Genomic DNA, 26,939 nt, shown 5'->3' with positions numbered 1-26,939 from the left:
AGCACAGTTTCTTTATTGAACACTACATCCCCGTAAATGTAGCAGCCCTTATTTGAGAAATATTTACCTAAATGTGAGCCCGCTGACTCGCCGAGTTAATTGTGCAGGCACTCTGCTTAGTCTGCAAGCCGTAGAGCTTTGCTGAGTGCTTGGCTGCGCCGATGTGCTTGGTGTTGGCGCTTCAACAAACAACATACCGAGGCAACCGCTCTGACAATGGCGGGTGCTTCCGCGACCACGTGCGCAGGACGCGACTTCGGCTGCCTCATGGGGAACCTGATGCGATGCCGGTTGCGTTGCTCTCGGATAAACCCGGGGACCCTGGGCTACTGCCAGGGCGGCCGCTGCATGTGCGAGACGGGCATTCCTGTGCCAGGCCCAGCGGGTATTATGCGGCCCAGATTAGTGCCACAAGCCGGGCCTATTGGACCAGCGTTCGGTCTTCCGGTAGGGGCTGTTGGTCCACCTCTAAGGACCCTAGTCAGTCAACGCATTGGACCTGTTTTCACGCCCCTGACGAGGGCTCTCATCGGTCCGCGGTTAGGGCCTGTTGTAGGACCACCTGTGGGGGCTATGGTCGGCACGCGGGTAGGACCAGTTGTGCGCCCACTGGTGGGAGCTGCATTCAGCCCACGTTTACGGCCTCTAGTAGGACTACCTTTGGGGCCTGCTGTGCTCCCACCTTTTGGGGCTATATCTGTCCCCCGACTACGACCTGTTGTGGGCCCAGCGATGGGAGCCATCATTAGCCCGCGGTTTGGACCGGCTGTAGGACAACCTCTGGGGGCTGTGGTGCGACCACGCTTACAGCCTCTTCTACGACCACCTGTGGGCCGTGTTTTCGGACCACCGATGGGGGCTATTATCGGTCCGCGAATAGGACCTGTTGCGGGCCCATTATTGACACCTATCTCCCCACGGTTAGGCCCTCTTGTAGGACCATTTGCCAGTCCTATGGTCGGACCACGGTTACGTCCTCTTGTAGGACTACCTGTAGGGCCAGTTGTGGGCCAACCAATGGGAGCCATTATCAGGCCACGGTTTGCACCTAGCATTCGACCATCGCTGAGAACTATAGTTAGACCACGGTTACGACCTTATGTGCGAGCACCGGTGGGGCCTCTTATCCCACCAGTGAGAGCAATCGCTGGTCCTCGAATAGGACCTGTTGTGGGCCTACCAATGGGACCCCTGATCAGCCCACGGTTAGGGCCTGTTGTAGGGTCACCTGTGGGCCCTATGGTTGGGCCACGTTTACACACTTTTGCTGGACCACCGGTGGGTCCTGTTGTGGGCCTACCAAATGGAGCCATCATTAACCCTCGTTTTGGACCAGCTATTGGGCCTTCTCTAAAGCCTGTCATAAGGCCTGTCCTTCGGCCCCAGTTACGACCTCTTGTACCGGCTATGGGACATCTTAGTACACCAGTGGGCGCCATCATCGGTCCTCGAATAAGACCTGTTGTGGGCCCAGCAATGACAGCCATGATCAGCCCACGGTTTAGGCCTATCCTAGGGCCTCCTCTAAGGCCCATGATAGGCCCACAGTTACGCCCTCTTGTAGGACCCATTGGGCGCCTACCACAGGGAGCTATGATCAGCCCACAGTTCGGGCCTGGAATAGGGCTTCCTCCAAGGCCTATCCTAGGTCCACGGTTACAGCCTCCTGTAGGAGCACTTGTGGGGCCCATCAGGGGCCCACAAATGGGAGCCATTATACGCCCACGTCACGGGCCTATTATAGGGCCTCCTCTAAGGCCTATTATAGGGCCGAGGTTACGCCCTCTTGTAGGACCACTTGTGGGACCCGTCAGGGGCCCACCAATGGGAGCTATGATCAGCCCACGGTTGGGGCCTGGCATAAGGCTTCCTCTAAGGCCTATGATAGGTCCACGGTTACGTCCACTTGTAAGACCACTTGGGGGCCCACCAATAGGAGCCATTATGAGCCCACGGTTCGGGCCTGCCGTAGGGCCTTCTATAAGACCTATGGTAGTTCCACAGTTACGCCCTGTTTTAAGGCACATTGGGGGCCCACCAATGGGAGCTATAATCAGGTCCCAGTTTGTGCCTTCTGTACGGCCTCCTCTAAGGCCTATGGTACGTCCACGGTTACACCCTCTTGTAGGACCACTTGTGGGGCCCGTCAGTGGCCTACCAATGCGAGCGATTATCGGCCCACGTTTTGGGCCTACCATAGGGACCCCAGTAAGGCCTATGGTAGGTCCCCCATTACGCCCTTTTGTAAGACCACTTGTGAGCCCACCAATGACAGCCATTACCAGCCCACGGATCGAGCCTGTTGTGGGGCCTCTAAGGCCTGTGGTAGGTCCACGGTTACGCCCTCTTGCAGGACCCCTTGTTGGGCCTGTTGTTCACCCACCGGTAGGCACTATTCATGGCCCACCAATACGGCCTCTTCTGCGATCACCAGTGGGGCCTCTTGTCAGCGCTCCAATACGCCCTCGCATTGGGCCTCCTCTGGGACCTGTTTTCCACCAACCAATCGGGCCTATTATCAGACCACGGTTACGCTCTTTTATAGGACCACCTGTAGAGCCTGTTGTCTACCCACAGGTGGTGGCTGTGGCCGGCCCTAGATTACGCCCTATTATAGGACCCCATGTAGGGCCTGTTGTACGCCCATCTGTAGGTGCTATTATTGGGCCGCGGTTGCGTCCATTTGTAAAACCAGCGGGGCCTATTCGCGCACCAATAGTACCTCCAATCGGACTTGTACGCTCACCAGTGGGAGTTGCTGTCGGTCCACGCTTACACCCTGTTGTTGGCCCACGGGTAAGTCGTATTTTCAGACCACCGGTTGGAGCTTTAGTCGGCCCAAGTGTACGTGCTGTTGTAGGCCCACGGATAGGTCCTGTTGGCCCACCTATAAGGACCGTAGTCGGCCCACCGGTAGGGGCTGCACTTGGTACACGGATAGGTCCTATAGTTGGCCCACCAGTAAGGGCTGTAACTGGCCCGCGGCTACGTCCTATTGTCGGTCCACCAGCAGGGGCTTTAACTGGGCCACGTTTAGGTCCGATTGTTGGCCCACGTGTTAACTATATGGTTGGCCCACGGATTGGCCATCTTGGCGGTTGACGTCTAGGGCCTGCTCTAAACCCACCAGTGGGCGCTGTAGTCTGCCCCCGGGTAGGTCATATTCATAGCCGACCAGTAGACATAGGACCACAATTAATTTCTATAGGCGGCCCATCGGTTGCACCTGTACTAAGCGCACCGATAGGGCCTATTGTAGGTAGACTGGTGACACCCGGACGACGCATCCTCGACTCGCTCGTTGTGCCTTGGTCTGGATAAAGGCATAGTACTCTTAATTTATACAGACTGTCCCAGTGTCTTTATTAATGGGTCGTACAAAGCCGCAAACGAAGATCCTCCTGCACCGCCCACCCTATTTATACAGACTGAGCAGTGTATTGCAAGTTGCGTACTTCAGTAGGGGTGTTCAATAAGTTGCAGCTGTCATACTGAAATACAAACTTTATGATCGCCAACAATTCTTCATTTTCTAACTGAATGCCTAAGAATGAGAGTGCAGTGCAGCCATTACTTTCCATATAGGTGGCTACTTGGCGCTCATACTGCAATATCGCGGCAATATTTCCATGTTGGAAGGTTCTTCCTCATATGTACTAATTAATAGAAGTCGCTTCGGCAACTGTATAATGAGCTGCGTCGCTCGTGACTTTGAACACGTGTTCCTGTACAGGTTCTCATGGAACGTGAGACGTGTAGGTGAGGCACAATCATGTGGGAGCTAACATTTTGTTAAATTTATATCAGCCGTTTTGCTTAGGAATTTCAAATAATTCAAACAGCAATATGACCTAAACAAACAACTGCAATCGACGTTAACGGCTGTAATCACTTATACCCCTTCAAAATATTTCATGACGTTTTCTTCACATAGCTCTCAATTTCAGATGTAGAGAATAATTTTTGTGTCCAGACAACGCCCACACTCCCTGTGAAAGCCGCGGTAGTATACATCCTGGTTTCATTCTCACTCATTAGCTACTCGTAAAAGCTGCTCTAGTCAGCGTGCATACCCGTAACCTTGAATTCAGCAGTGCAGCGCCATAACCGCTCAACTAGTGTAGCAGGTGAGAGTGAAGCATTGTGTATGAAAATTCACCGGTTTAAGGCCCACTGCTTCTTTACACGTAATATTCTTAACACAAGGCAATAACGTTCGCAACGCTGCGCGGTTTCTTCGGCAGCGTTACTTGCATGATAATATAATGAATTTTCTATGATGTGCAGGATCTCTTTCCTAATCTGGCATGGCAGCGTTAACGTATTCGCATAGACGGACAATGTCTTAAACTTGAAAAGTGAACGTTTCAGCCTCGTTCATGGCGCGTGTGCACAAACGCTGCTCGGTTCTGAAATTGCAAGCAGTTGTGATTAAAAGCTTTCATGAGTGAGCCTTTAAAATTTGATCATGTTCACGAGTTCACCTCATAATTATGCATCAAAGATTGGCCACATTCACGAGATAGTATACCTGATCAAGTATTCCAATTATTGTGTGCGCCCACCAGCTTCTAGAACACAAATAATCTTCGACGTCGTTGCTGTTCATGTGCGTGAAGATTACAGTATGCCTCAAGCAAAGAGCGCCAGCGCAGTGGATGGGTTGCGACGCGAATTTATGCTTGCCGGTGTTGGGCGTGCTCGAAGATAGCGTCCGAGAGTGGAGTTTCAAAAGGATAGTGAAAGAGACACCCGCATATCTAAATATGAACGATATTAATACATGCAAAAGGATGACGGCTAGAGCCAGTCTCTACGCACAAACGCGGTGTCCAAGCTTGAGCGTTTGTCGTGAAGCAAGGCAATTTTATTGTTCCTATAGAAATGGCACGTGCCCACGTGGGGGAACTGGCCAAAGTTCACCGTAAAAATCGAAGAACCCCACCTATTTTGGAAGCAATTATGCAAACATGTATAATAGAAAGCAACTGAAAATGGCAAGGCCGATTTCTTAAGGCGTGCAAATGAAAAACAAATACGAATAAAATTTTTACTGAGACAAAGAAACGGCTCTGGACCACTGTGGGGATCATGTCGGAACGCGTCTGCGTTAAGGGTTTATTGAGTGAGGTGCATCTTCATCCCCGTTTCTTCTTATGTGGATCCTTGTACTTCTTTTAGGCGCATGTTGAGTTAAGTTGATCTCACATAGGCCGATCAACTTTTCCTACACCACTCGATCGTGGCCTAAAGATTAGAGCATGAAGATACTGTGGCGCAATAACTAAAACTAAAAGTGCTTCATTATTTTGAAGAAACGATCATTTGTTGCATAAGCCTCCGCGCGACCACTATGTAGTCGTGCAGAAACTCACAGACTTACTTGCGGGCATTACCCAGGCTGCCACACCAAAGGATAACAATAAGATATCGGCAGTGCAGCGCTTAACACCGATTCGCGAAAAGGCTAATCCTATAGTACTTCATTCTTTCAAAAGCACACCACAATCAAAAGAGAAAAAAACTTCAAGGATTCAACCTCCTTGTTTTGGCAATGCTGCTGCCTATCTCGGAGCTCACGTCGTCTTCAATACTAAAAAGCACTGCACTATGGCCTAGCTCTTTATGTTACTTGAAATCGGCAATCGGCTATTACGTCGTTTTTCATTAATTTCCAGCCCTGCCAAAAGAAAGCTAGCTATCCTCTCATACTCGCAAACCGGGTTTCTTATGCCACGTGTCTTCGATACGAACGGCTTCTACGAAATGCAACGTGCTGCAATTGCGAAATGTTTCACGTGTTTCAACTTAAAATGTCCTCCTTCCGCAGTGGCCGCCCTGGCTCCATTAGCCTGGTACTCATAACGTGTCACCATGCCACCACGTACTACGAGGGCGAATCAGGAAGTTTCTTCCCCTCTTTTTTATTAGCCAAAATAAGGTACACACGGGTAATTGCAAAATACGTACTATTCTACGTACCTCACACTATTTTGCCACTAGTTCCCACACCGGTTCAGACAATTGTCCATCGCAGCACTAAATTTGAGATGCCCATATGGCAGCATTCGCCCGGCTGACTGTCATGCATGTCCGGTTGTCATGCAAGTACTCACGGTCTTTTGCGGGCTCACAACACCACCACCTCACACTTCTCAAAGCGAGACCCCTTTCCCCATACGTGGGCTGCATTTCCCTGTAGATTTCTATGGGTGTTCGTGCCTTGCTCCAAAGAAAACGAATCACGCTTCGTTGCTCGTACGCCGTGGACGTATGAAGCACAGCGGCCGTCTTCAACAACTGACAGCAACACCGTGTCACGGAGCTACCGGCAGAGAAGGCCGGGCCGGCCCAAGAAAGGTCCACCGCTGGGAATGGATATGGTGACTTCGCATTTGCAGCCGTAATTTGTATAAAAAAAGGGGGGCGAACATTTTCTGATTCACCCTCCTATTAGGCGAAAATGAAATGTGAACAAGAACGAACAAAAGACACCTATTACGCTTGATTAAATAAAAGTGAAGCCTGTTGTGGTAGTGAAGTTGGGCCCCAAATCACGCTTTAGCCCCAAGGCTACCTCCCTATTCTAGAAAGTTCTGCCACTCAGCTTCCATTTCGACTCGAGTAAATGGATAGCAATGCCGGCCCTCGTCTGGCGGACGGTTTCTGCAGTCACATGGCAAGCAGTTCACAATTTGTGAAATAAGCCGATGCACTACCTGCTAGTGCTTCTACCTCCTTTATAAAACATTCCATTAGGGCATTATCCTTGACTTTGTCGGTTAGTTCAGCCGCTGCACGCTAGCCACCAGGAGACGTATACTAAGCAAGGAGGTCCAAAATATCCGCAAAATATCTGCCTTACGATTGCGCGATCGCTATTCGACGCTATAATGCCTTCAGACTGTTGCCTATATGTGAGCTTATAACTTATTAACACCCCTGGCAGCTTCAGAAGCATGTTTTTCCCCTTCGTATGGGGCTTTGCACGACCACTGCTCACCTTTTCCTGCCTCCTAATGTGCGCCCAAGTGTGCCTTTTCTATAAAAGCAAGCATTGGCAGGTTTGCGCGAATTGACCTCAATAAAACAACGCAAAATCCGTAAAAAGGAAGTATTGATGATTCATTACAGTTATGTACGAGTGACCAAGTATTACGGGAACAGTGTATGCTGCACAAAGCCATTCCTAACGAAAATACAGGAGCGATGTTGTCAAAGGCACCTCAAAAGTCCCTTCCAAATGCCTTGGCATAGCTAAGCAATGTAGAAGTTGAACAAACTGAAACATTTCTAGTATCCACAGACGTCTAAGTCGCCAGAAAGCGACGGCAGCTTTAGTCAACGCCACAATTTAAAGTAAAAACAACATAAGCAGACGCCGTAAAGGAAAACATGGTGTCATATTTTTCGCTGGTACTGATCACTAATCAATTTCTCCAGTATTAGTCATTATTTCTCTTGCTCATCTTAGCGTACGTTCTCTGTGTAAGCATTCTTTTTGCAAAATGTTCGCCAATGAGAGCTTGTATTTATTTAATAAAAGCCACCTTCTGTAGTGGCGGGCCTCAATGATACTATGTTTCTCTACCATGCGTTACTGCATGGTTTCCTGCGACGAAATCGCGGTTGCACAAAGCAGCTAGCGCAAGCGAAGAAGGCGCTGAAAGCAAACAAGTTTCTTGCTTCCCATTTTTATTACAGCATTTTTCAAAAAAATATGCTGTTTTGGTTAATTAAACATCGAAAACGTCTATCTCCTGGCGTGGCAGCTATCGCTTCCCCTCCCCTATCTCTAGCACACCAGCCCTCTCCCTTCTGGCACACCTTCAAATGAAGCAGCGAGGCGACGGCACCTTAACTCCTCCTCTACGTCTTTCCAGCCCTCGACGCATTTAGTATCTGTGTTTCAGTTGTGTAACATGGTACATCTTGCACAGTACTTCATCCTTAACGTCAAATGTTACACGCGCTCATGCTGCAGCTACATCCGCACATGTAACCGTCATATATAGCTTACTTATCAGCATATAGATTAATGTCACGGCCACTTAAATGGTCCACAGACTTCTGTCGCAATCAGTGTGTTGAACGCGTATGCGCAAGTCTGTCACTTTCTCAGTTCACACCGAGAGTGAACGATCCACTGTCGACCCGGAAACATTCACTATGCGTATTTACCTTCCGCAAGATAGACAGCTGCGATGGCAAAAATACGTATTAAGAATGACGAGCTTAGGTCACTAAGTCAACAGAGGTCTCCTCCAGTTGAGAGGTAACTACGTCCTTTGAAGCAGCTGTCCGAGAACGCTACGCTTCAGCCAATCTCTCCTTTGTTTTTGTGACATGGTTTAATAGGAGACGTTGGCGCTTTTAAGCTGGCGTCGGGTATATTTCTTGTGGCATGACGAACAAAATGAAATCACAAGAAAACACAGGAACACAGTAAACACAGTCAAAGAGCCTGAATGCATACAAAGTTCTGCGCCCTAGTCCAGAAATCCACACATTGTAGTACAATGCACACAAACACGCACAAACATATATAAACATGCACAGTTACGCAAATGAATATTTTCTTCGCGATCTCTCATTTTCCAAACAAATAATAAACAATTATTTGGCCAATGCGGGACACAACTTTTTAAACAATTTCTTTTAATATATCCACTGCCTAGAGGAATGTCCATTGATATGCACACCGAAGATAAATTTAGAAGGCTTCGAAACCTTGCAATTGCGCTCACATATGATACATAGTCTCCTCGGAAAGCATCGACTGTTTTCCCCAAAAGAAATCTTGATGACGAAATATGTAAAACGTAAAGCGGCTATAACTTGGCCTTTACCGATATTTTTTCTTCATAGCCCTAAATTCCATTTCAGAAGTCGGCTATCAACATCCCCACCCCTCTTCTTCTTTTCATCCTGCTTTTTAATGCCTGCTCATATATTGGCTGTAGTCAGCTACTGGTGCGTGACAAAGGCTGTGCTGCCTTTACTTATACTTTACACAAATGTATCTGGCATTCAACATACACTCTTTGAGCAGGACATCTGCGAGCTACACTTGGCGGCCGCTCACGCACCCTCCAGATTCATCAGGTCCCCATGTCGCAGGACTTTGTTCACCATGCAGGAAACTTTCACATGGTGCGCGTGTATCGCACACATCGTTGCCGGATGAGCTTCTTTCTTTCATGAAACTTCACACCACAGCACCGCACAGAAGTGTGATTCCAGTTCACCTGCACGCGAAGATGTGGCGGTCACGAAAGAAAGACCCGCACTCACACCCGACCACGGACGGACACACAAGCGCTTCTGCACGACTTGTTCAGAAGTTCCCATCAGTACATGGCACCCCGTCCATTCACAGGTAAACAAGAAGTTCTACTCCAATCAGCCACAAAAATGGCTCTCAAAAATATTCTAAGTACAATACAGTAAAAACTAGCCGAACCAAAGCCTTTCACATACTCATCATACAAACTCATAGGCGAGACTTTATTCATTAGTATCGAACTGGAACTCTGTTGCAGTAACACTTTTTCGCCGTCGAAAAAGTGTTAGCGAGATAAAAAAACTGTTTAAGCCAATGCAACTGACATTTTTGCCATAAGAAAAAAAACTTTCCTAATTAATCTTTTGTGACATCAAAATATTACCAACACTGATCAAAGAAGGCATCAGTCAGCTGTGTGGTTTTGCTGGATCTATTGCACTAACCTACGGTTACTCTTTCATAACACTATTGTCATGGGAATATAAACATTTTCCAAAATCCCAACAACCCTGTGCGACGCAAGGCAACGCTGTGGTTCCGCCACCATGGTGAAGAGAGCAGCAAGTGCGTGGGAGCTGATCGTTGGCGGCGCGCACTTAGAAGTTTGCTGCTGTGTTCTCACATAACGTGACCGCACATACCATGGCCCCGGATAGAAAAATTTGATTAACCGCACCAAAATATGTGAAAGATCTCGGTGTTTTTTCCACGGCTGCGTCAAAATCACGTCGCTCAATCCCGTGCCACACAGCAAAAGCGGCGATGGCGGAGGCCTTTGCTGCAGCAGCTACAGCTTCGTTGTCGAGTCTAACGTAGTTTCGGGTTTCATTAGAGCAAACTAAAAGGCAAGGAAACGAAGAAGAACGGCATGCTGTTGTGATGTCGTGCATATGTACTACTGTAGCGATCCCGAGCGGTTATCTAGCGCGGCCGAATTGTCCTCGAAGCCGCTAGAATATTCGTCGATACGATTGGGTCAGTTTAACCCAGCCACCGTTTCGCCGCATCTCATCATTGGCTCAAGAAACACGACTGCTGCACCTAACATGGCGTATAGGAGAGTGACGCATCCCATTAAAACAGTGCTGTAGCTGATGAGGGCGAGAAGAGGATAAACAGCCACGTGTGGGCTGAACAAATTTATTTATATGCACTGACCAACTGGTGAACCAAAGCTTCTGCCCTTGATTAGTGTAAAATACGGACGAACGGTCAAGTCGTGCCACGCAGTGCCACGAGTTTTGCATCCTGATAACGGTGCACAGAATTCCACATTGTATTTTGAGCACTTATGGTGTACCTCACTTTTGGAACTCTCCGCGTGGCAACACTGCTGATATAGGGTGTTTTTTAGCTGCACCAAATCTTTAAAATTTGGGTGTGGCAGGTAGCCAAATTGTAAGCCTGGTCAAGATTATTCGGTGATGCGGTCATTACTTCTACGAGAATTCAAAATTGATTAATTAAATTACGATAATTATTTTTAATTACATGCTTTAAGGCACATGTTTCAACGCATAAATTCTAGCTAGTGAGTTTGCAAGGCCGTAAACTAAATGAAAAGTTAATTAGCATAATTCCGCTGTAAATTCAATTACGCATTTTCATTTCTATTCGAAGTAATGGCCACTTCATCGAATAATTTAGATGAAGAATTAGAATTGCACTATCTGCCACAGGCAATATTTAAACATTTGGTGCATCTGAGAAAAACACCCCGTATAGCGGCACGCAGCAGTAAATAGGCATAACGAATTTCAGCGACGGAACGCGCCAGAAAGGACAAAATGCGCAAGCGCGTGGAGCTCTGGCAGCCGTTTACCATACTGCATCTCAACAACTACGTGAAGTACAGTGAAAGCTACGCGTCCCGTAAGACAACCCAAACGAGAACAGGAAGTGCTCTTTCATTGTCCATCTGTGGTGGCCCTCCCTGCCACGCTGACTCATTGGTGGTGGTTTTCACTGGCCGATCTGGGGCAGGACTTTTGGCTCTGGCGAATCTCGATTTCACTGGTAGATCTGGAGCGGGTTCGCGCTTTCCATTGGTCATTTCGGGTCAACGCGCTCCGCGCCGGGTCCCGACTTAACAATTGCCAGTACAGCGGGGCTTGGCACTTCCGGAGGTGCCGGATGTTTGTGCGCATGCGCGAGTGAGAGCGGACGCGAGAGAGAAAATGTGCGGCCTTTTGCTCCTTTAATGTATGACTCTGCCTAGGCACTACGGAGAAGTTTTTGAGCGTGTGTTGTATGCGTTTGTCCCTACTGGTGCCGGCATTGCGGAGTGGCGTCGAGTTCGTTTACGCTCGGACGCTGGCTGCCGGCGCGGTGAAACAGGTGAAGCAGCCGGCACTGACGCCCCACTTGGCGACCGTTGCGTCGGACAGACTGTCTCGCACCTGCGGCGCTCGTGCTAAGTCAGTCGTGGTGGATCATAGCTTTCTCACTCCTTACGGCGGTGTACCTTGAAAATAACATCACAGACGTTACCGTGAGAGGAGTAGGGACCGTAGTAGAGGCCGGGCCGCATATATTGAATATCTAGAAGGCAGAGCGCCTTAGCAACCGCGGTTGAACGCAAGTGGCTGAAAGGCCTCCGGTGATGCTAGACGCCCCTGCAACCGCTGTGAGAATACGTCGCACTACCCTAACGCATTTTACGATAACGTAACCTAACATAGCCTAACCTAACGTTAACCGAACCAAAGGTGGCCGAGACGCAAAGACAATAATCCTGACGGCGTAACTACTGTGAGAAAATGCCGCGCCACCCTAACGCCTTTTGCGCTAACCTAACCTAAGCTAACCTAAGCCTAACCTAAACGTAAGGTAACCTAACCCAACATGGGCGAGACGCAAAGCCCATAATCCTTAAGGCGTAACATCAGGCAGTGGTGTTCAACCGCGGTTGCTAAGGCGTTGTGCGTTTATTTCGCTCAAAGGGGACCACTCAAAAATGTTTCTGAAAAGTGACGAACAGCAGCATACGAAAAGCCTCCCAAGAGCGAAGATGCTGCACCAGGAGAGCCGGCCCGGCCTCTACTACGGCCCCTACTGCTCCCCTGGAAAAATCAGTGATGTTTTTTTTTAAATGTAGAGTGCCATAAAGGGCAAGAAAGGTTTAATTCCACAGGACTGACTCAGCACCAGCGCCGCAGGCGCGAGAAAGCCTGTCCGACGTACCTTCAGACACAGCGATTGCCTAATGCGGCGTTCGTACCCACTGCCTGACCACGCAGGTAGCCAGCGTCACAGCGTAAACAAACTCGACCCCACTCCGCAATGTCTGCCCGTCTAGGTACACTGTAGCCTACGGGACAAACTCACACAACGCGAGCAAAGAAAATTGGGAGGACGCTTAAGCTTCGCCTTCAATTAAGAGTAGAACGCGATAGCATTCAAAGATCCCTGACTGCTCCTCACGCTTCCCGGCAACTGGAGCGTATGTAACCGCACTGTTTACCGGGAAACCCTGACCGCGAACGCTGTAAACGAAGGCGGGCTTTCTGGTAGAAACGCGGCCTCTTGCGTGGGCCGCGATGCGGCGGAGGCGAGCGCCAGCTGGAGGTATTGCAAGGAACCGGCCGTGCCACTCCGTGGCCCCTGAGACACCCGCGCGCCAATGGCGGACGCCGCGGCCGCCGCTCTGTGAATTGTAGAAACGCTGGAAAATGGATTTCTTTGAGTTTTCGCCTAACATAATTATATTTTCTCGTATAGTGAAATTACAATCCGAAAGCTGTCATTTCTGTAGGTTGTCTGTACGTCGTAGTTTACGATTTATCGACGTATTTTAGCTTGAGAAATTCAATTAGTTCAGTAAATTTCTTACGTCACATGGATGGCCTGGGTATAGGTGGTTCGAAAATCTTGCCGAAATGACCTCCGACGCCGGATTTTCTGCGACACGGGCTCCTTAACCCTATTGCGTTAAATCTTCTCCTCCGTAATGCCTAGGCAAAGTGAGATATTCAAGGAGCAACGTCGGGTGCCTCCGAAAGTGTCAGGCTCCGCTATATTTACTAGCAATTGTAGAAATGCCACCGGGTCACTTGCTCCGCGGACTGGGCACGGGTTCGGAGGGAAATAGGAATAGAAGCATACGTCACTTCCGCTTGCAGTGGGACAGCGACTTTGGTTGTCATGGAAATGTACAGAGCGGAAGTCGTTTTGTGTGACGTGTGCGCCCAGACTTTCAGCATGATCCACCGCGGAGCATTTTTGTTGTCCGCTGGCAGTTTCGGATTGGTGAAATCCGAGCACTTACTCCAGTATTTCGGCAGCCGCTCCAGATGGACCAATGAAAAACACCACGAAAGTTTCATGAAAGGATCAGTAGCGCGCGTGGGTGAACCCTTTTCTTTCTTAGAACACGCATATCTTTTTTGGTTGGTAACAGAAGCCCTAAGCTTCGCAGCCCCGCACAATGTTGCTGAGAGGGAGCATAGAGCCTGCCCAAGTCTAAATCCAGAGTTGGCTAAAGCTCAACTGAGCGTTGTCCAATTGCAGCACAGGGTTGTTGGATTTATGGATGTCACCAATCAAGTGTTTTGATTTGAGCTGTGGTAATGTCGTAATGAATAAAATAGCCAAAACAATTTTCTGGGTTTTTTTTTTTTCAGTCGTACAAAAAGATGACTGGAACCGACCGCAATACAGCCTCGCTCATTTGGGCATGTGATGGTTACCGAGATTCGAGAGCTAGCGCAGTGTGCTGGACACAGCACTCACAATTTGTGAGCGATTTGTGGTGGAACTGTCACGTAGCGTGACGTGCTGAAAATGCGCTACAAAGAATTCAACTAATTTTCAATTCATATTTTACAATACAGTAGCAACGAATTTGCAAGTGCTGTTTTCATTGCGTTTCTGCGTCCATCCTCTTTTTACACTGTAAGTTCAAGAAAAAGTAAAAACACTGAAGCGACCTCAGTAATGCGCCTGTTCAATGTCCTATACAGGTTTTCATTGTGACATTTCATAGAATAAACGTTTTGTTTCATTTTTTTACCAAGGAGTTGGATTGATCTTAGCCGCGTGTACATGAACGCGACAAGTGCTGCATAGCATCCATGTATACGGCGCTAACGCGCTAGGAAGGCAAATCGTGTTAATGCACCAGAAGAGGGTAGATCGAGACGGGTGAGTCGACTCACGCGGTGCATGTTAGCGCTGGTGTATCGCATCGAATGAGAGGGGAAAGTGAGACGGCTGCCGGCGTGTGCTCTCCTTCACTCAACTGCGAACGGTACCCAACGCTACTGTAACATGCATGTAAACGCGACCAGTGTTTAACTGGCGGTAGTGTAATCACTGTAGAGTAAATATATTTACAATTTTAGTACCATTTACCAGTAGTTTATGCTACTACTTTGACTTCACTGGAGGTAACAGCATTTTATTCCGGAACTCAACATTTTCCATCCGGTCCCCCCATCTCTGAAGCTCCGTTTTATCGCTTATGTGTGAACGGATGGCTCCAAGCAGGAGAAAGCACCTAGCCGTTATGTTTTCGTCTACGAAACCTCCTCTGCATGGTTGCTCTCAAAAAGGACGCAGTAAAACGTAAGCAATTGGGCACTGCAATTGCAGTCAACGCTTGACCGTTGCCAACGAGAAAACGCAAGGCTTGATATGCACTTCTTTGTTGTTGTTAGAGATGAGTTTCAACCCACTGGATATTTAGTACAGTCAGCGTTTTGACGAGGTAACGGCAAGCATCTTGTGGAGTTGTCTTCGTTCGAAATATCCCAGTGCAGCATACGCGGACAGTGTACAGGGCACAATTCCACGGGAGAAATAACCACTCCATACTTGCTGCACTTAGGCCCGTTCAGACTATAAAATTATTCGGTGCGATAACGGTAATGCTCTTCGTCAGGTTAAAGAAATATCTGTTGCAGGCGGCAGTGAATTAATCCGCTTACATAAACAACTTTCTCTGAACGGCTACTTCGATTCTTGCTGATTGCAACACCACGAAATACGCGGCACATTTCAAATGCTTCAGGGGTGGATGTAATTGAGTAATTTCCTAAAATGGTCAATTATAAAACGAAATCATATTGAGTTGCTATCGAAACACCGAAGTTCGCAAGCGGGTCCTTCCTTTGGCATTTTCCAACAAACGAACAGGAGCTACCAGCAGTATGCTAATTAAGAAGCGCCTATTAAACATCTTACACGCTTCTGAAGCAACTCTTCTTGAGTCAGCGACGAGCGTTACTGAAAAGCAGTGTTTTTTTGTTGTTGATGTGAGGCGCTATGCTCCATTCGCCGGTATAGTCACTCACTAGTCGGTGGTGAGGTCAGTGAGAATTCTCGCATTTACCACACGCGGTGGGGTCAAGCAAGCGCTTCCAACGGAGGCCCATTTGTAAGTATCAGGCATTGCACAGTGGGTCAAAAAATGCTGCCCGCCATCTGAACTTGGTAAATATTTAGCTTATTCAATAGCACAGTCTATGTGAAGTGTTCCCGTTATACATTTTAAGTAAGGAGAACTGATCGGCCTGTGGACTCGCCACCATCCAAAAATTAAATTTACGCTGGGATGAATGCCTCTCACTTTTCCAAACAGTAAGCGTCTTACGTATCCAATGGTTAAAACGTTGTAATAGCACGTGGGTTATACAAACCTAATGAACATCCCCAACGAACTTCAACGCCTCCTGGGCTTTCAAATATCGTCGCTTTGCAGTACACTAATCAAACACGATCCATGAATTTTAGTATACGCCTTTCACGCTAACGGGATTGCTCAGTGGAGCGGTTGCCGTCATCACAAAAGCAAATTACAAAGTAGAGTAAAATTACCGTCACGGTACAACGTTATCTAAAGAAGTCTTAATACACCCATGGTCAGCTGCGGTAGCATATGCGCAGAAAGGAAGGTCATTGCACTTTTCGGGTATTGGTGACAGGCGTGCCCGAAAGAAAGCATACATTCCGAATGATGCAATACCAATTTTATGACGATTATATTCTCGAGATTACACGTCATGAGGAGATAAAAACAGTTCGCCGTGTATCGAAAGGACGATGAAATATGTGATGGAATATACCCGCTCGTCATTTACTCACGCAGCCCATTCTACGCGGCGCGTTCGCAGGTCGTGGCCTCGCGTGCATGATGGGCAACCCGTTCTTGTGCCGGCAACGCTGCTTCATGCTGTACCCCGGCAGCACAGGCTTCTGCATGGGCTTCCTGTGTCGATGCATTGGCGGCCCCTTTGGAGCCCTAGGACCATTGGGAATGATGGGCAACCCGCTCCTCTTAGGGTGATGAACGAGGCCGCCGTTCTATGCTGCAGCATAAGCACGGGTGCGGTGCCGTGGTGCACCCTGTCCAATAAAATGGGCCCGTTCGGCGTCGTTTCTGTTATGTTCTTGTCCTGACACAATCACTGGAGTTGCATTTTTATTACTCGCACGAAAGCGTCAAATGGCCCGTTGAGCGAAAGAAAGCCGGTGGCGCTGTAGCAGCGAAACGGTACCTAACTTCCCATTGGCTGCGACGCCACGCCACGAGCACACCTCGTGACGCTGGCTCGGGCCTCGACGGAGCAGAACGGGCGAAAGAGAACACCTGCTGCCGCTGCATTTATGATGGGGTGAGGGCATCGCCGTAACGCCACGTCACCCTTGCTCTCGCTCTCGGAAGGCTGAGTTACTCGCGTGTTCCTTGTCAGCGCAAGCTCTCGCCTGCGTTTTAACTGCGCCTCGGCAAGGACAAATCAAAACCCGCCATGCGTCTCAACATGCTCGCTTGGCCGCGAGTTCATAACTGGAACTATCGCGCAGCGGCGTTCAGTTGGACATTAATGCTTTCGCATTCACAACTTATAAAATGTGCTTAGGCAGCGCCTCCTCTATATATTTTTTTTTCAATGCCAGCCAGATGCGGTCGATCCGACCGTCCACCACCCTCTCCTGTCGTCCTTTCCTAGTCTCCCCCGTCAGCTAGAATTCGCGCCTGCTTGCGGTCATGGGGGAGAGTACCATCTCGGTGGCGCCTCACCGCGGAAGTCGGAGGAAGACTGACAGACGCGTAATAACCTGACACTTGACAGACGCAGGGACGGAGCGTCTATTACTTCTCATCGGGAACGGCTGCGGCGCGCGCTCTGACATCCGCGTTACGCAAGCAGGCGTAGCTAAATTAGTTGTACGTAAAACCTCTCAATCTCCAAATGTAGCGCCAACAAATTTTTGCGGGAAACTCTGGGTACGTTCGATTCGCCTGCACCACTTGAACCAGTTCAGGAGGTGCTGCACCTGCCATTCGTTTCAGCGGTGCAGCAATGGCGGCCGCAGAACCACGACGTTCATTTCAAAAGGTGCAGGAAAGGTGCAGGCATACAGGTGCGAAGCAGCGACGCAGCACACGGGCGCGAGCATCGTAAAAAGCCCGCTTACACACGTGTGATGTGTCTACGCAACTGTAGTGTGTATTTACGCTCCAGAAACCGATCATACCTGCAGTTCAGGACCTCCCAAACTTACGCACTCCGTGTACATTAGTCTGACATAGCATAACATCTTCACCGCGTCTGCACCTTTGCATTCGTTTCGAGTGTTTCGCTGCGCCTGCACCTCCGGAATCGAGCTGCACAGTTTTTGAACTTCTCGTGAACCGCCGTGAACTGGTTCACAGTGGTGCAGGCGAATCGAACAGACCCTCTATGGCGCCAACCACTTCTCTCCTCATCCGCTCCATTCCCGCGCTTGGCGCGGCCTAAATTCCCTCAATCATTTAAAAGTACCGCCAGGCTTTGATCCAGCCGACAACGCCTGCGATAGGCTGATCGGTGGCATGTGACCTTGCTCCGCCCCTTTGCCGCCATGAAAGTTCCTGCGCGCCGGGCGAAGAGCGCGCGTTTAGCCTGTTGTGCTTTGCACATCGCTGCGATAATTTCGTTCCGGGAGGTCTGAAATGCCTTGTTGCGGTGCGGTTGGGTGCCGAAACCGGACGAAGGATGGCAAGAAGTTATTTTGAATCGCGCGCGGCAACCAGAGCCTAACCAGACGAAAAGTATGGTTACACAGAATTGCACGGACGGACTTTGAACCGTCGGTAACAGCACGACTATGCGAGGCAAGTAACATACAACGATACAAAGGTGCGATAGAAAGTATACACGTGCGTGTGTCGAGCGGTGATAGTATTTCACTCGCGTGCATGAATGTTGAGGGCCGAAGTTTGTGGAGATTACTAATTTTAGTGCATTACGAGCCCGTTGACTTAGCAAGTGCAGTATGACCTAGCATGCAAGTAAATAGTGGGGCAGAAACGCATTAACTCGCTAACAAATATCCGCATTGCGTTACGTGCGATAAAAAATAAAATTCAGCAGCGAATTCTACTTTTACACTTTCCTCTGTTTGTGCGCGCGTTGTTCTGCGCTTTACAACATGTAAAATGTAATTTCCAATATCCTAATCGTATTTTGTGTATTGCATATGTGAATAAATATATTGCTAAGTGCCTGCATTACTCTGTTCCTAAAAACGAATACTGCATAGCCACAGCTACTGGCCGTCAAATAATAAAGCGTAATACAGTATATCAAAGTACATTACATACAGCTGCGAGCTCGTTCCTTCCAAGTTTCCCTTACACTCGAAGATGTTTCAGTAATCGGCAATGCCATTTTACTGATGAAAAACACACAACTGCAAATGAACATAAGAAAAACGCCACAAGCGATGCGCGGATTGCCAGCAAAACACAGTGCAGTAATAGCTGGGTCAATCCGCGTGCGTTTCGTATAAGGGCCCTCTAATTCTTACGGGGATTTAGCGGTGCACGGAGGCGAAAAGGGATAAACACAACAATGCGCGACATGATTCGAGTTTACGCAGCGACGTCGCACGGTTCACGAGAACAGTCAACCACATTCACACACGCGCACACACTACGCTCGATGTTGGTGCGCCGCGAGGTCAGATCGCGCTGGCAGCCCGAACACGATCGAGGGGACACGCTGACACGATCCATACCGCCTCTTCATTATGTCACGACAGTTTGACTGGCTCGTAGCATTGAACCACAAGACACAGCAGTCGTCGTGTAATCGCTACACGACAGACACACTCAGCGACAAGAAAACTGTTGGCGCACTCGTTTCCACAAACACACAGGATGTTGTTTAGTTGCCGTGAGGGTCGCGCGCTTTGAGAATCGCACGTTTGAGCGACGTTATGTCGAAAGTTTTCCGGTCCAAGCGACTGTCAGCCTTCATTTTTACACGACTTCTTCGTTCAATGCAACCGCTATGTGTACGCAGCAGACTTACATGCAAAAGATTTCACAGAGCATACGGGATTAAGCGTAAGCAATCACCAAGGATCGCGCGGTGATTGAGGGCAAATGAACGAAATGTAAACACGCGGAATCGAGGCGATCAAGCCCTCATTACGCTCTCTTGAGCTATTTTCTTGGAGCACTCATTTGAAATTAAAGGACTAAATTTAGCAGTTCGGGTCCTTCTTTCGTTTTTCGCCACAGTCAGGCACCAGTAGGTTTTATTTCCGCGCGTATGCAGATATTTTTTCACCTCACGAATGCCGCGGCGCCGCGGTTTAGCGTGGGCGCCGTCTGCTACAGGAACTTCCTAGGTGGCGCGCGCGGCAGATGTCGCTACCTTGGAAATTATAGAGGGACCTTAGCGCGGCCTCGACAGTGGCGCCGCCTATGCTGGCCCTGGCGTAGCAGACGACGGCTAACGCGCTACCGGAGGAAATCCCCGGAAAAATTCGTTCCAGCCCTGCGGAGCAGTTTCTCGAGGCGATATTTTGCTTCGTCCGTCGTTAACAGGCCTTAATAATGTCGTGTTGGAATTGCGCAAAAAATAGAGAAAAGGACCATTATTTAAGGCGTAAAGCGCCCACACGTTGAGAGTTCGTGTTGCTGAAAGACGACGCATGCACACGGTGTGCCCAAAACATTTGCGCAATTACCTCACTTTCAAGTTTTGACTGCGTGAAAGTATGTGTACGTAGCATTGTAGGTTCGTTTACGTACCTGCAGGATACTTTTGTTCGGCCGGCGCGTGGGAGATTCCAGCTGTCTGGGGCCAGCAATGCCTAGCATATCTGGGCCGTTTCTGCTCCGCGCCTTTTACAGATGCGTGTGACTCATGCACTGGTTATGGCAGCCATGAGCAACATTTTTACACATAGACAGTATCGATAATTTGAACGTACCAGCACATCAAATATTTATTTATTTATTATAGTGCAAGTGGTTGAAATTTGATAGCAAGAATGAACTTGATGGGGCAGCTGGAAAGAGCTTCCGAAAATAATTATCGCCCCCCTTCTCATTAGCACCAGTTACACTTTTGTTGTGCTAATTCTATATCTGTATACTACGTACGTCTGTATTCTTCGGCGTTGTAAGTTTTCGCAGGGAAGCAGTGTTGCTCTAACTGGAACACTCAAGGCACACAAGACAGAGAAAAAAAGTGATTCTTGAGTTTTACGTGCCAACACCACGATCTGATTATAAGGCACGTAGTAATGGGGGACTTCGGATTCATTTTGACCAGCTGAGGTTCTTTAACGTGCCCCCAATGCACGGGACAGCGGTGTCTTTGTATATCGCCCCCATCGAAATGCGGCCGACGCAGCCGCGATTTGATCCCGCGACCTGCCGCGATCAATCCGTCTACGCGTGCTTACATCGCACTGGGCCAGCAATGGCGGTTAGAGCGCGCTGGAAAGAAATACACAAAAGCGCGACGCGTGCTTCCACGTGACGCATATTGGCAAATGGGGGAGCGGAGGAGGCTGGGGTGACAGGATGCGTGGAGGAGGAAACGCCGGGGAGAGCGGGCTGGCGCAATGATCCAAGAATGGCGCTACTTTTGGAAAATTTACGGGTTTTAGTCGCACCATCTGGGTAGCGTCACATCGCGGCAACTCACTGGACTAAGGCGCACCAAGGGCGCCCATTGGGGAGCGAGCGATTAAACTGGCACTGAAAAAAAATTGGAGGACGCTTAAGCTTCGCCTTTAAAAGTGGAACGCGATAGCGTTATCGCACCCCGTTCGCACCGCCCACTCATTCGCTCGGCATGTCCTTGACGAGACGAAGGGGAGCAACGGGCTAGTGGCGCGCCACCTGTCGGGGCAACGCCATACATTGCAAGTAAGGGGTCTTCTGTGTTTGCCGCAAGATGGCTCTGCGTGTGCCCCAAGCGCAGAAGAAATGTAGCGGAAACGTACTTCGTTTAACTGCACTTCTGTAATTGACATGCTCATAATTATCGATACACACCACAGTATAACTTTCTACGACACGTTTCTAAGGCAACACCGCATTCATTAGAGGCGCTTTTGTCCCGATTTGAACCATCGATCTCATGGCTGAGTGATAGCATCTCCGTCTCACTCCGGAGACCCTGGTTCGATACCCACCCAGCCCATCTTGCAAGTTTTTATTTATGAATTGCCTTCCGGGATTTTTCGCTCACGGCCAACGACGACGACGACTTTTCTGCGACACGAGCTCCTTAACGCTGTCGCGTTAAAATAGAGGAGGCGTTGGCTTAGGTTAGGATAAACTTTAATAAAAGTCCTGCAGGACACGCGTGAGCGCGCAGCGGGCGTCTCCCACGCCCGGATTTTTAAAGCGAAGCTTTCTTTGGCTCTTCGACTTTCCCAATGCTGCTGCTGCTGTGGTCTTGCATGCCGCTAACGCCGGCCACATCGGGAAGTAGTTGGGACGCACGTCACTAACGCCGGCCGCGTCGGGACGTGGTTGAGACGTGGCCACGTCACAAAAACATAATGCGCTGTTGGAGTTTAGTTTCATGACATTTGTTTGTGAGCTTTCATTAAAACTGCGAGGAATAACTTTGTAAAGAATGTAAGACAAGGTATGCGCCACGCGGAGGCCTGTGCAGTTGTGGTTCAGAATGATCACATCATCACATCACCTTATTACCTTAAAAGCCCCCGTTCAGGGGGTATTACGTAAGGGGTGTGCTAACAAATGAAGGTTGCAAATAAGCCTTTATGCGGAACAGTGTGCTGTGACAATTTCTGCAAAACTTGATGGACACGTGATTGCTGCAATGTCTCGGGGAAGGCCATTCCAGTCCACTGCTGCATGAAGAAAAAATGAGGCAGCGAAGGTTTAGTGCGAGGACGTGAGCGTGCAATTTGATACAAATGGGTACAGATGGCTAGGACGAGAGGTGAAAGGAAGAGATTAGTGCGAGCAAAGATGGGTTCGACTTTGAGTTGGTGGTCAATGAGTGGGAATATGCAATGTGCTGGCGTGAGATGGGAAATAGCAAAGGAAGAGTGGCTCTGATATGAAGTGGCTCTCATATATGATATGAAGTTGTGGAAAAAGGACAGAATAGATAGCATTCTGTCTTTCAAGAAGAGGTTAGTCGAGAGCTTTCTTTATTTCTTGCCGTACGCGAGTAGTTCTTCGATATGAATCGAGCGGCTTTATTTTGAAGAGACTCCAATTTTGTTATTAAGTATGCTTGGTACAGGTTCCAAATCAAAGAGGCGTAATCCAACTGCGAGCGCACTAATGTGGTGCATGCTAAAATCTTAGTCTCTGCATTAGCTAAATGCAGATTGCATTTAAGAAATCTGAGTGTTTTACAAGCTTTGTTAATAACCGTATCTATGTGAATGTTCCAGGAAAGTCGGATGCTAAATGGATCCCTAAATATTTTATGACAGGTACTGATTCTACGGTCATGCTGTTTAGAGTGTAACGGAAAGGTTAGGGGTCAGATATTGCAGTAAATCTCACGACTTTTTTTTTTGAGGTGTTAATTTACATTTGCCATTGTGTGCACCAATTGTTAATCTTGTCTAAGTCCGGTTGTAACTGAAGTGAATCAGAAGGCTCATTAATTTGTCTGTATATCACGCAATCATCTGCAAACAATATGACCATAGAACTCAGGTTATTGCTTATGTCATTAATATAAACTAATAAGATTGGTCCGAGTACAGACCCTCGTGGTACTCCAGATTTAACGCGAGAGCTGCTGTGCGATTCCTGTGGGTGCGAGACCATCGAGCACCTATTGTGTACCTGGCCCCGCTATGATGTACAACGCCTCTCTCTGCGGGAAACTTTACACCGACTGGACTTAAGACCGGTCACCGAGTCAAAGATACTCGGACCGTGGCCACTCCCGTCACTGGCACGAAAGGCGAATCGTGCATTAGTGCAATACTTGAAGTAGACCGGCTTAGGAGACCGTTTATAGTGTCCCTCCCACACGCACTCAGTACTCGCTCTCTCCCTTTCTTTCCTCTTTCTATTCCCTTTCCCCACCACCAGTGTAGGGTAGCAAACCGGCTGCTCTTCTGGTTGACCTCCCTTCCCTGCCTTTCCTGTTCTTGCTTTCTCTCTCTCTAACGTGAGAGAGGGTTGATGAATGGTTACAAACAAAGACTGATTAGTAGCGATTGGCCAAAAAAATCTTGCGGTAAAAAAATAAGCTTCGAATTTGATTTTACTTATTTATTTGCTTCGTCACAGTACAGTGTAACAGGAGGCGGAGGGAAAAGCTGTTCATATGACGGCTTGAGGGATCCTCCACCCCCTCTGTGAACAATGGCAGTAGCTAAAGGACATCACAATATCACAGCACTTCTTTTTTTTTTCTTTAAAGTGACACATTGTTTTACGTAAAAATCAAGACATAAAAGAAAGCTGAATATTGAATTAATGTTCACATTGTCAAGTTTTTTTATTAGACGTTTGTGTGGAACTTCATCGAACGCTTTGGTGAAATGTACAAATACGGTGTCTATATTAAAGTGAGCATGAACAGCGCAATGAAGGTCAGTAATTAATTCGAACAGTTGTGTTTCGCAAGGTCGACCGTGGAGAAAGCCGTGATGATTCGCAAAAAAGAAGTTATGCTTCACCAGATAGCTCATGAAGGCCGATGAGATTATGTATTCTAGTAATTAGCAGCTGATGTTGGTTAACGAAATTGGTCTGTAATTTGATGGGTTAGAAGCATCACCAGATTTGAAAATGGATATGACACGCGCAATTTTCCAGTCGTTTGGGACACTATCCGTATCTATTGATTGCTGAAAAACGGCGGCTAAGATGGGGCATATTACAGGCTTTGCTATTTTGAGTAACTTAGGGCATATTCCATTGGGGTCGGGTGCCGAGTTACTAAGGAGACGGTCTATGGCAGAATATATGCCTTCTGGCATGACAGTTATGCCAGGCATAGTTGAGTGCAGCGTTGGGAATTGTAGGTCAGTAGGTAAGGGGCCCTGAGTGAATACTGAGCAGAAAAATTGGTTAAATTCCTCGGCTGCCTCAAGGAAGGTGAGAAGATTGCCTTCTTTATTTATGGATACTGAAGAGTTTGAACTGTAACTTGGATTACCAACCCGCCAAAATTTTTGAGGATTCTTATTTAACATGTGTGAAAGGTCACTGTTATAAAATTTGTCCTTCGCTGATTCAATTTTACTTTTGCACAGTTGCACATGTGTGCGGTAGTTGTTTCAATCGTGTTCAGATGCTGACAGTTTAGCTTTTCCATACAACTGTGTCATTTTGTTTATGCATCATTTCACGTGCCTTGTGAACCGTGTGCTTTCTGTAGATGTGGTGATGGTAACTTTAGGCACGTGTTTTTCTTTCAGCAGAGTTAGTTTATCACGAATTAGGAACCAGTTCTCATTTGCATCCCACATACTGAAAGATTGAAGAATATCTGCAGAGAATAACGGCAGTTCATTGAGCAGAGCGTCAACATTTGCTCTGGTATAGTCAAATATAACTTTTTTTCTGTTTTTCTGGTTTATTCCTGACTACTGCAAATCGCACTGTGGTATTAAGTGGTCACTGATACCATTTAATACATGTACAGATGCTTTCTCCGGTTGCGTTGTCAGTGCAAGATCTAAGAGTGAATGACCACGCATAAGTGTGGGAACCATTTGGTGCGGAACGAAAAATGTTAGCACATTCAGAAAATTCTGGAATTCACGCTTTCTTGTGCCATGGAGGGGCTTGCATGTCTTCCAATCTATATTCAAATAATTGAAGTCCCCGGCCAGGAATACTGGTGCGCATGGAAATTTGTTTTGACTGTAAGTTAAAGATTCATTCAGGTGTTCAGGGAATTCCTCGTGTGAATCAGGTGGGCGATAACACACCCCTACGGCACAAGTTACAGACGGTGACAGATGCAGTGCAATCCACAAGATTTCCAGGCACAATCCTGTATCAACAACATACGCTTGCAAGCTTTTCCTTATGGTGATTATTACTCCACCACCCCATGAAGTAATGCGGTCTTTCCTAAATAATGAAAACTGGCTGGACAAGTATAATTCAGAATTATTAATATGGGGAGATAACCAAGTCTCTGATCCTAACACCAGGCCAGCTGAGCATGCTTCGACATATGAACAGAAATGATCTTGCTTTGGAAGGAGGCGTCGGAAGTTTGTCACCAAAATTGACACCGCTAAATTTATCCCTTATTTTGTAGTCAATTGTTCTGAGTGGTCGTGTCGCCTTTAGCGGGAGTAGTCATTTCTTTTATACAGTTTTTTGAAAAAGCTGCCCCATCTGTGGAGTAGCGCTTGGGAAGAGCAGTCACTTCTCTAGTGGTACAGTTGAATGAATACACAGTTATAATAATAATAATAATAATACAGAAGGAGCTTATCAAAGAAGAGTATATTTCTCACCAGGATGTCGGGTCTTTCGAGTAAAGTCTCTAAGCTGCTTCCTAATAAATTGTATCCTAGGTAAAAAGTCCTCCTCTATACAAACGGAAGCAGATTTAACATCTTTCAGTTTGTGGTCATTTTTTAGAATGCAGGTCTTATCTTTGAAGTTTAAGAATTTCACAATTATCGGCTGGGTACGTGTTGTCCTCCCTTCGTTCTCCTATCCTATGGGCTCGCTCGATTTCGCCAATTGAGATTCCTAAGTTTTTGGTTACAAACTTTGCCACATCTTCGGTATCTTTATGTTTCCGTTGTCTGCTGAGCAGCGCCATTGAAGATCATGTTATTTCTACACATTCTATTATTGAGGTCATCAACAACTTTGCTGGACTGTCGTGTTTGAGCTGCTTCTATGCTTTGAAGCCTGTCTTGCGATTCTTTCAGCATCGAGCCCAAGGTGTTGACTTCCTTAGAGATGTCAGTGACGGCGGCCGAGCTTTCTTCTAGCTTACATAAGCGCCGTTTGGTTTCTGTAACGCTCAGCTGTACATCTTTGACATTTCCAAGGACTTCTTTATGAAAATTTTCACTGGCTAATGCCATTTCTTTAATTGCAGTGAGAACTTGATCAGATTTGTCTGGCCCGGGATTTGTCTCAGCGTCACCACCACAGATTAGCAGGAGCCATATACACGACACAGCCAAAGTCAGCCGAGCGCCTACGCATATCCTAGTGGCAGCGTAGCCTGGACGAAACCACATTGGGGAAAATGACACAGTATCCCTCCCAAATGGCACAAAACAACCTACTCGAATGCGGTATGTGCAAATATCAACACCCATCACAACAGTATTGACAGCTCAGAAAACTGCACTTGGGATTTGCAGCCACAACGTTGTTTTCTACAGAAGTTATGTATTTGCATCACACTCACCTAAGCGTGAAGAACAGAAG

The 26,939-nt window shown here is 47.8% G+C and overlaps 1 protein-coding gene and 1 long non-coding RNA gene across 2 annotated transcripts; both read left to right on the top strand.

The window, feature by feature from the left end:
- The first annotated feature begins 250 nt into the window (after positions 1-250).
- LOC129387163 (uncharacterized) lies at positions 251-16,670 on the top strand. The gene is made up of 2 exons (XR_008614456.1): positions 251-447; positions 16,399-16,670. It is a non-coding gene; the product is annotated as an uncharacterized lncRNA (long non-coding RNA).
- Positions 472-7,572, top strand: LOC129387162 (uncharacterized). Its single transcript, XM_055075882.2, has one exon. The coding sequence runs from the start codon at positions 574-576 to the stop codon at positions 3,100-3,102; it is 2,529 nt and encodes an 842-aa protein (XP_054931857.1). The 5' UTR covers positions 472-573; the 3' UTR covers positions 3,103-7,572.
- Positions 16,671-26,939: the final 10,269 nt, after the last annotated feature.

The sequence above is a fragment of the Dermacentor andersoni genome, chromosome 2 (genome assembly GCF_023375885.2).
Source record: "Dermacentor andersoni chromosome 2, qqDerAnde1_hic_scaffold, whole genome shotgun sequence".
Lineage (NCBI taxonomy): Eukaryota > Metazoa > Arthropoda > Arachnida > Ixodida > Ixodidae > Dermacentor > Dermacentor andersoni.
Note: the sequence above shows the minus strand (reverse complement) of the source record. Positions and strands in the feature narration are given on the sequence as shown.

What these genes read in the sequence shown, in the direction of transcription:
- LOC129387162 (XM_055075882.2), top strand. Translation starts at nt 574, where the DNA reads ATGGTCGGCACGCGGGTAGGACCAGTTGTGCGCCCACTGGTGGGAGCT.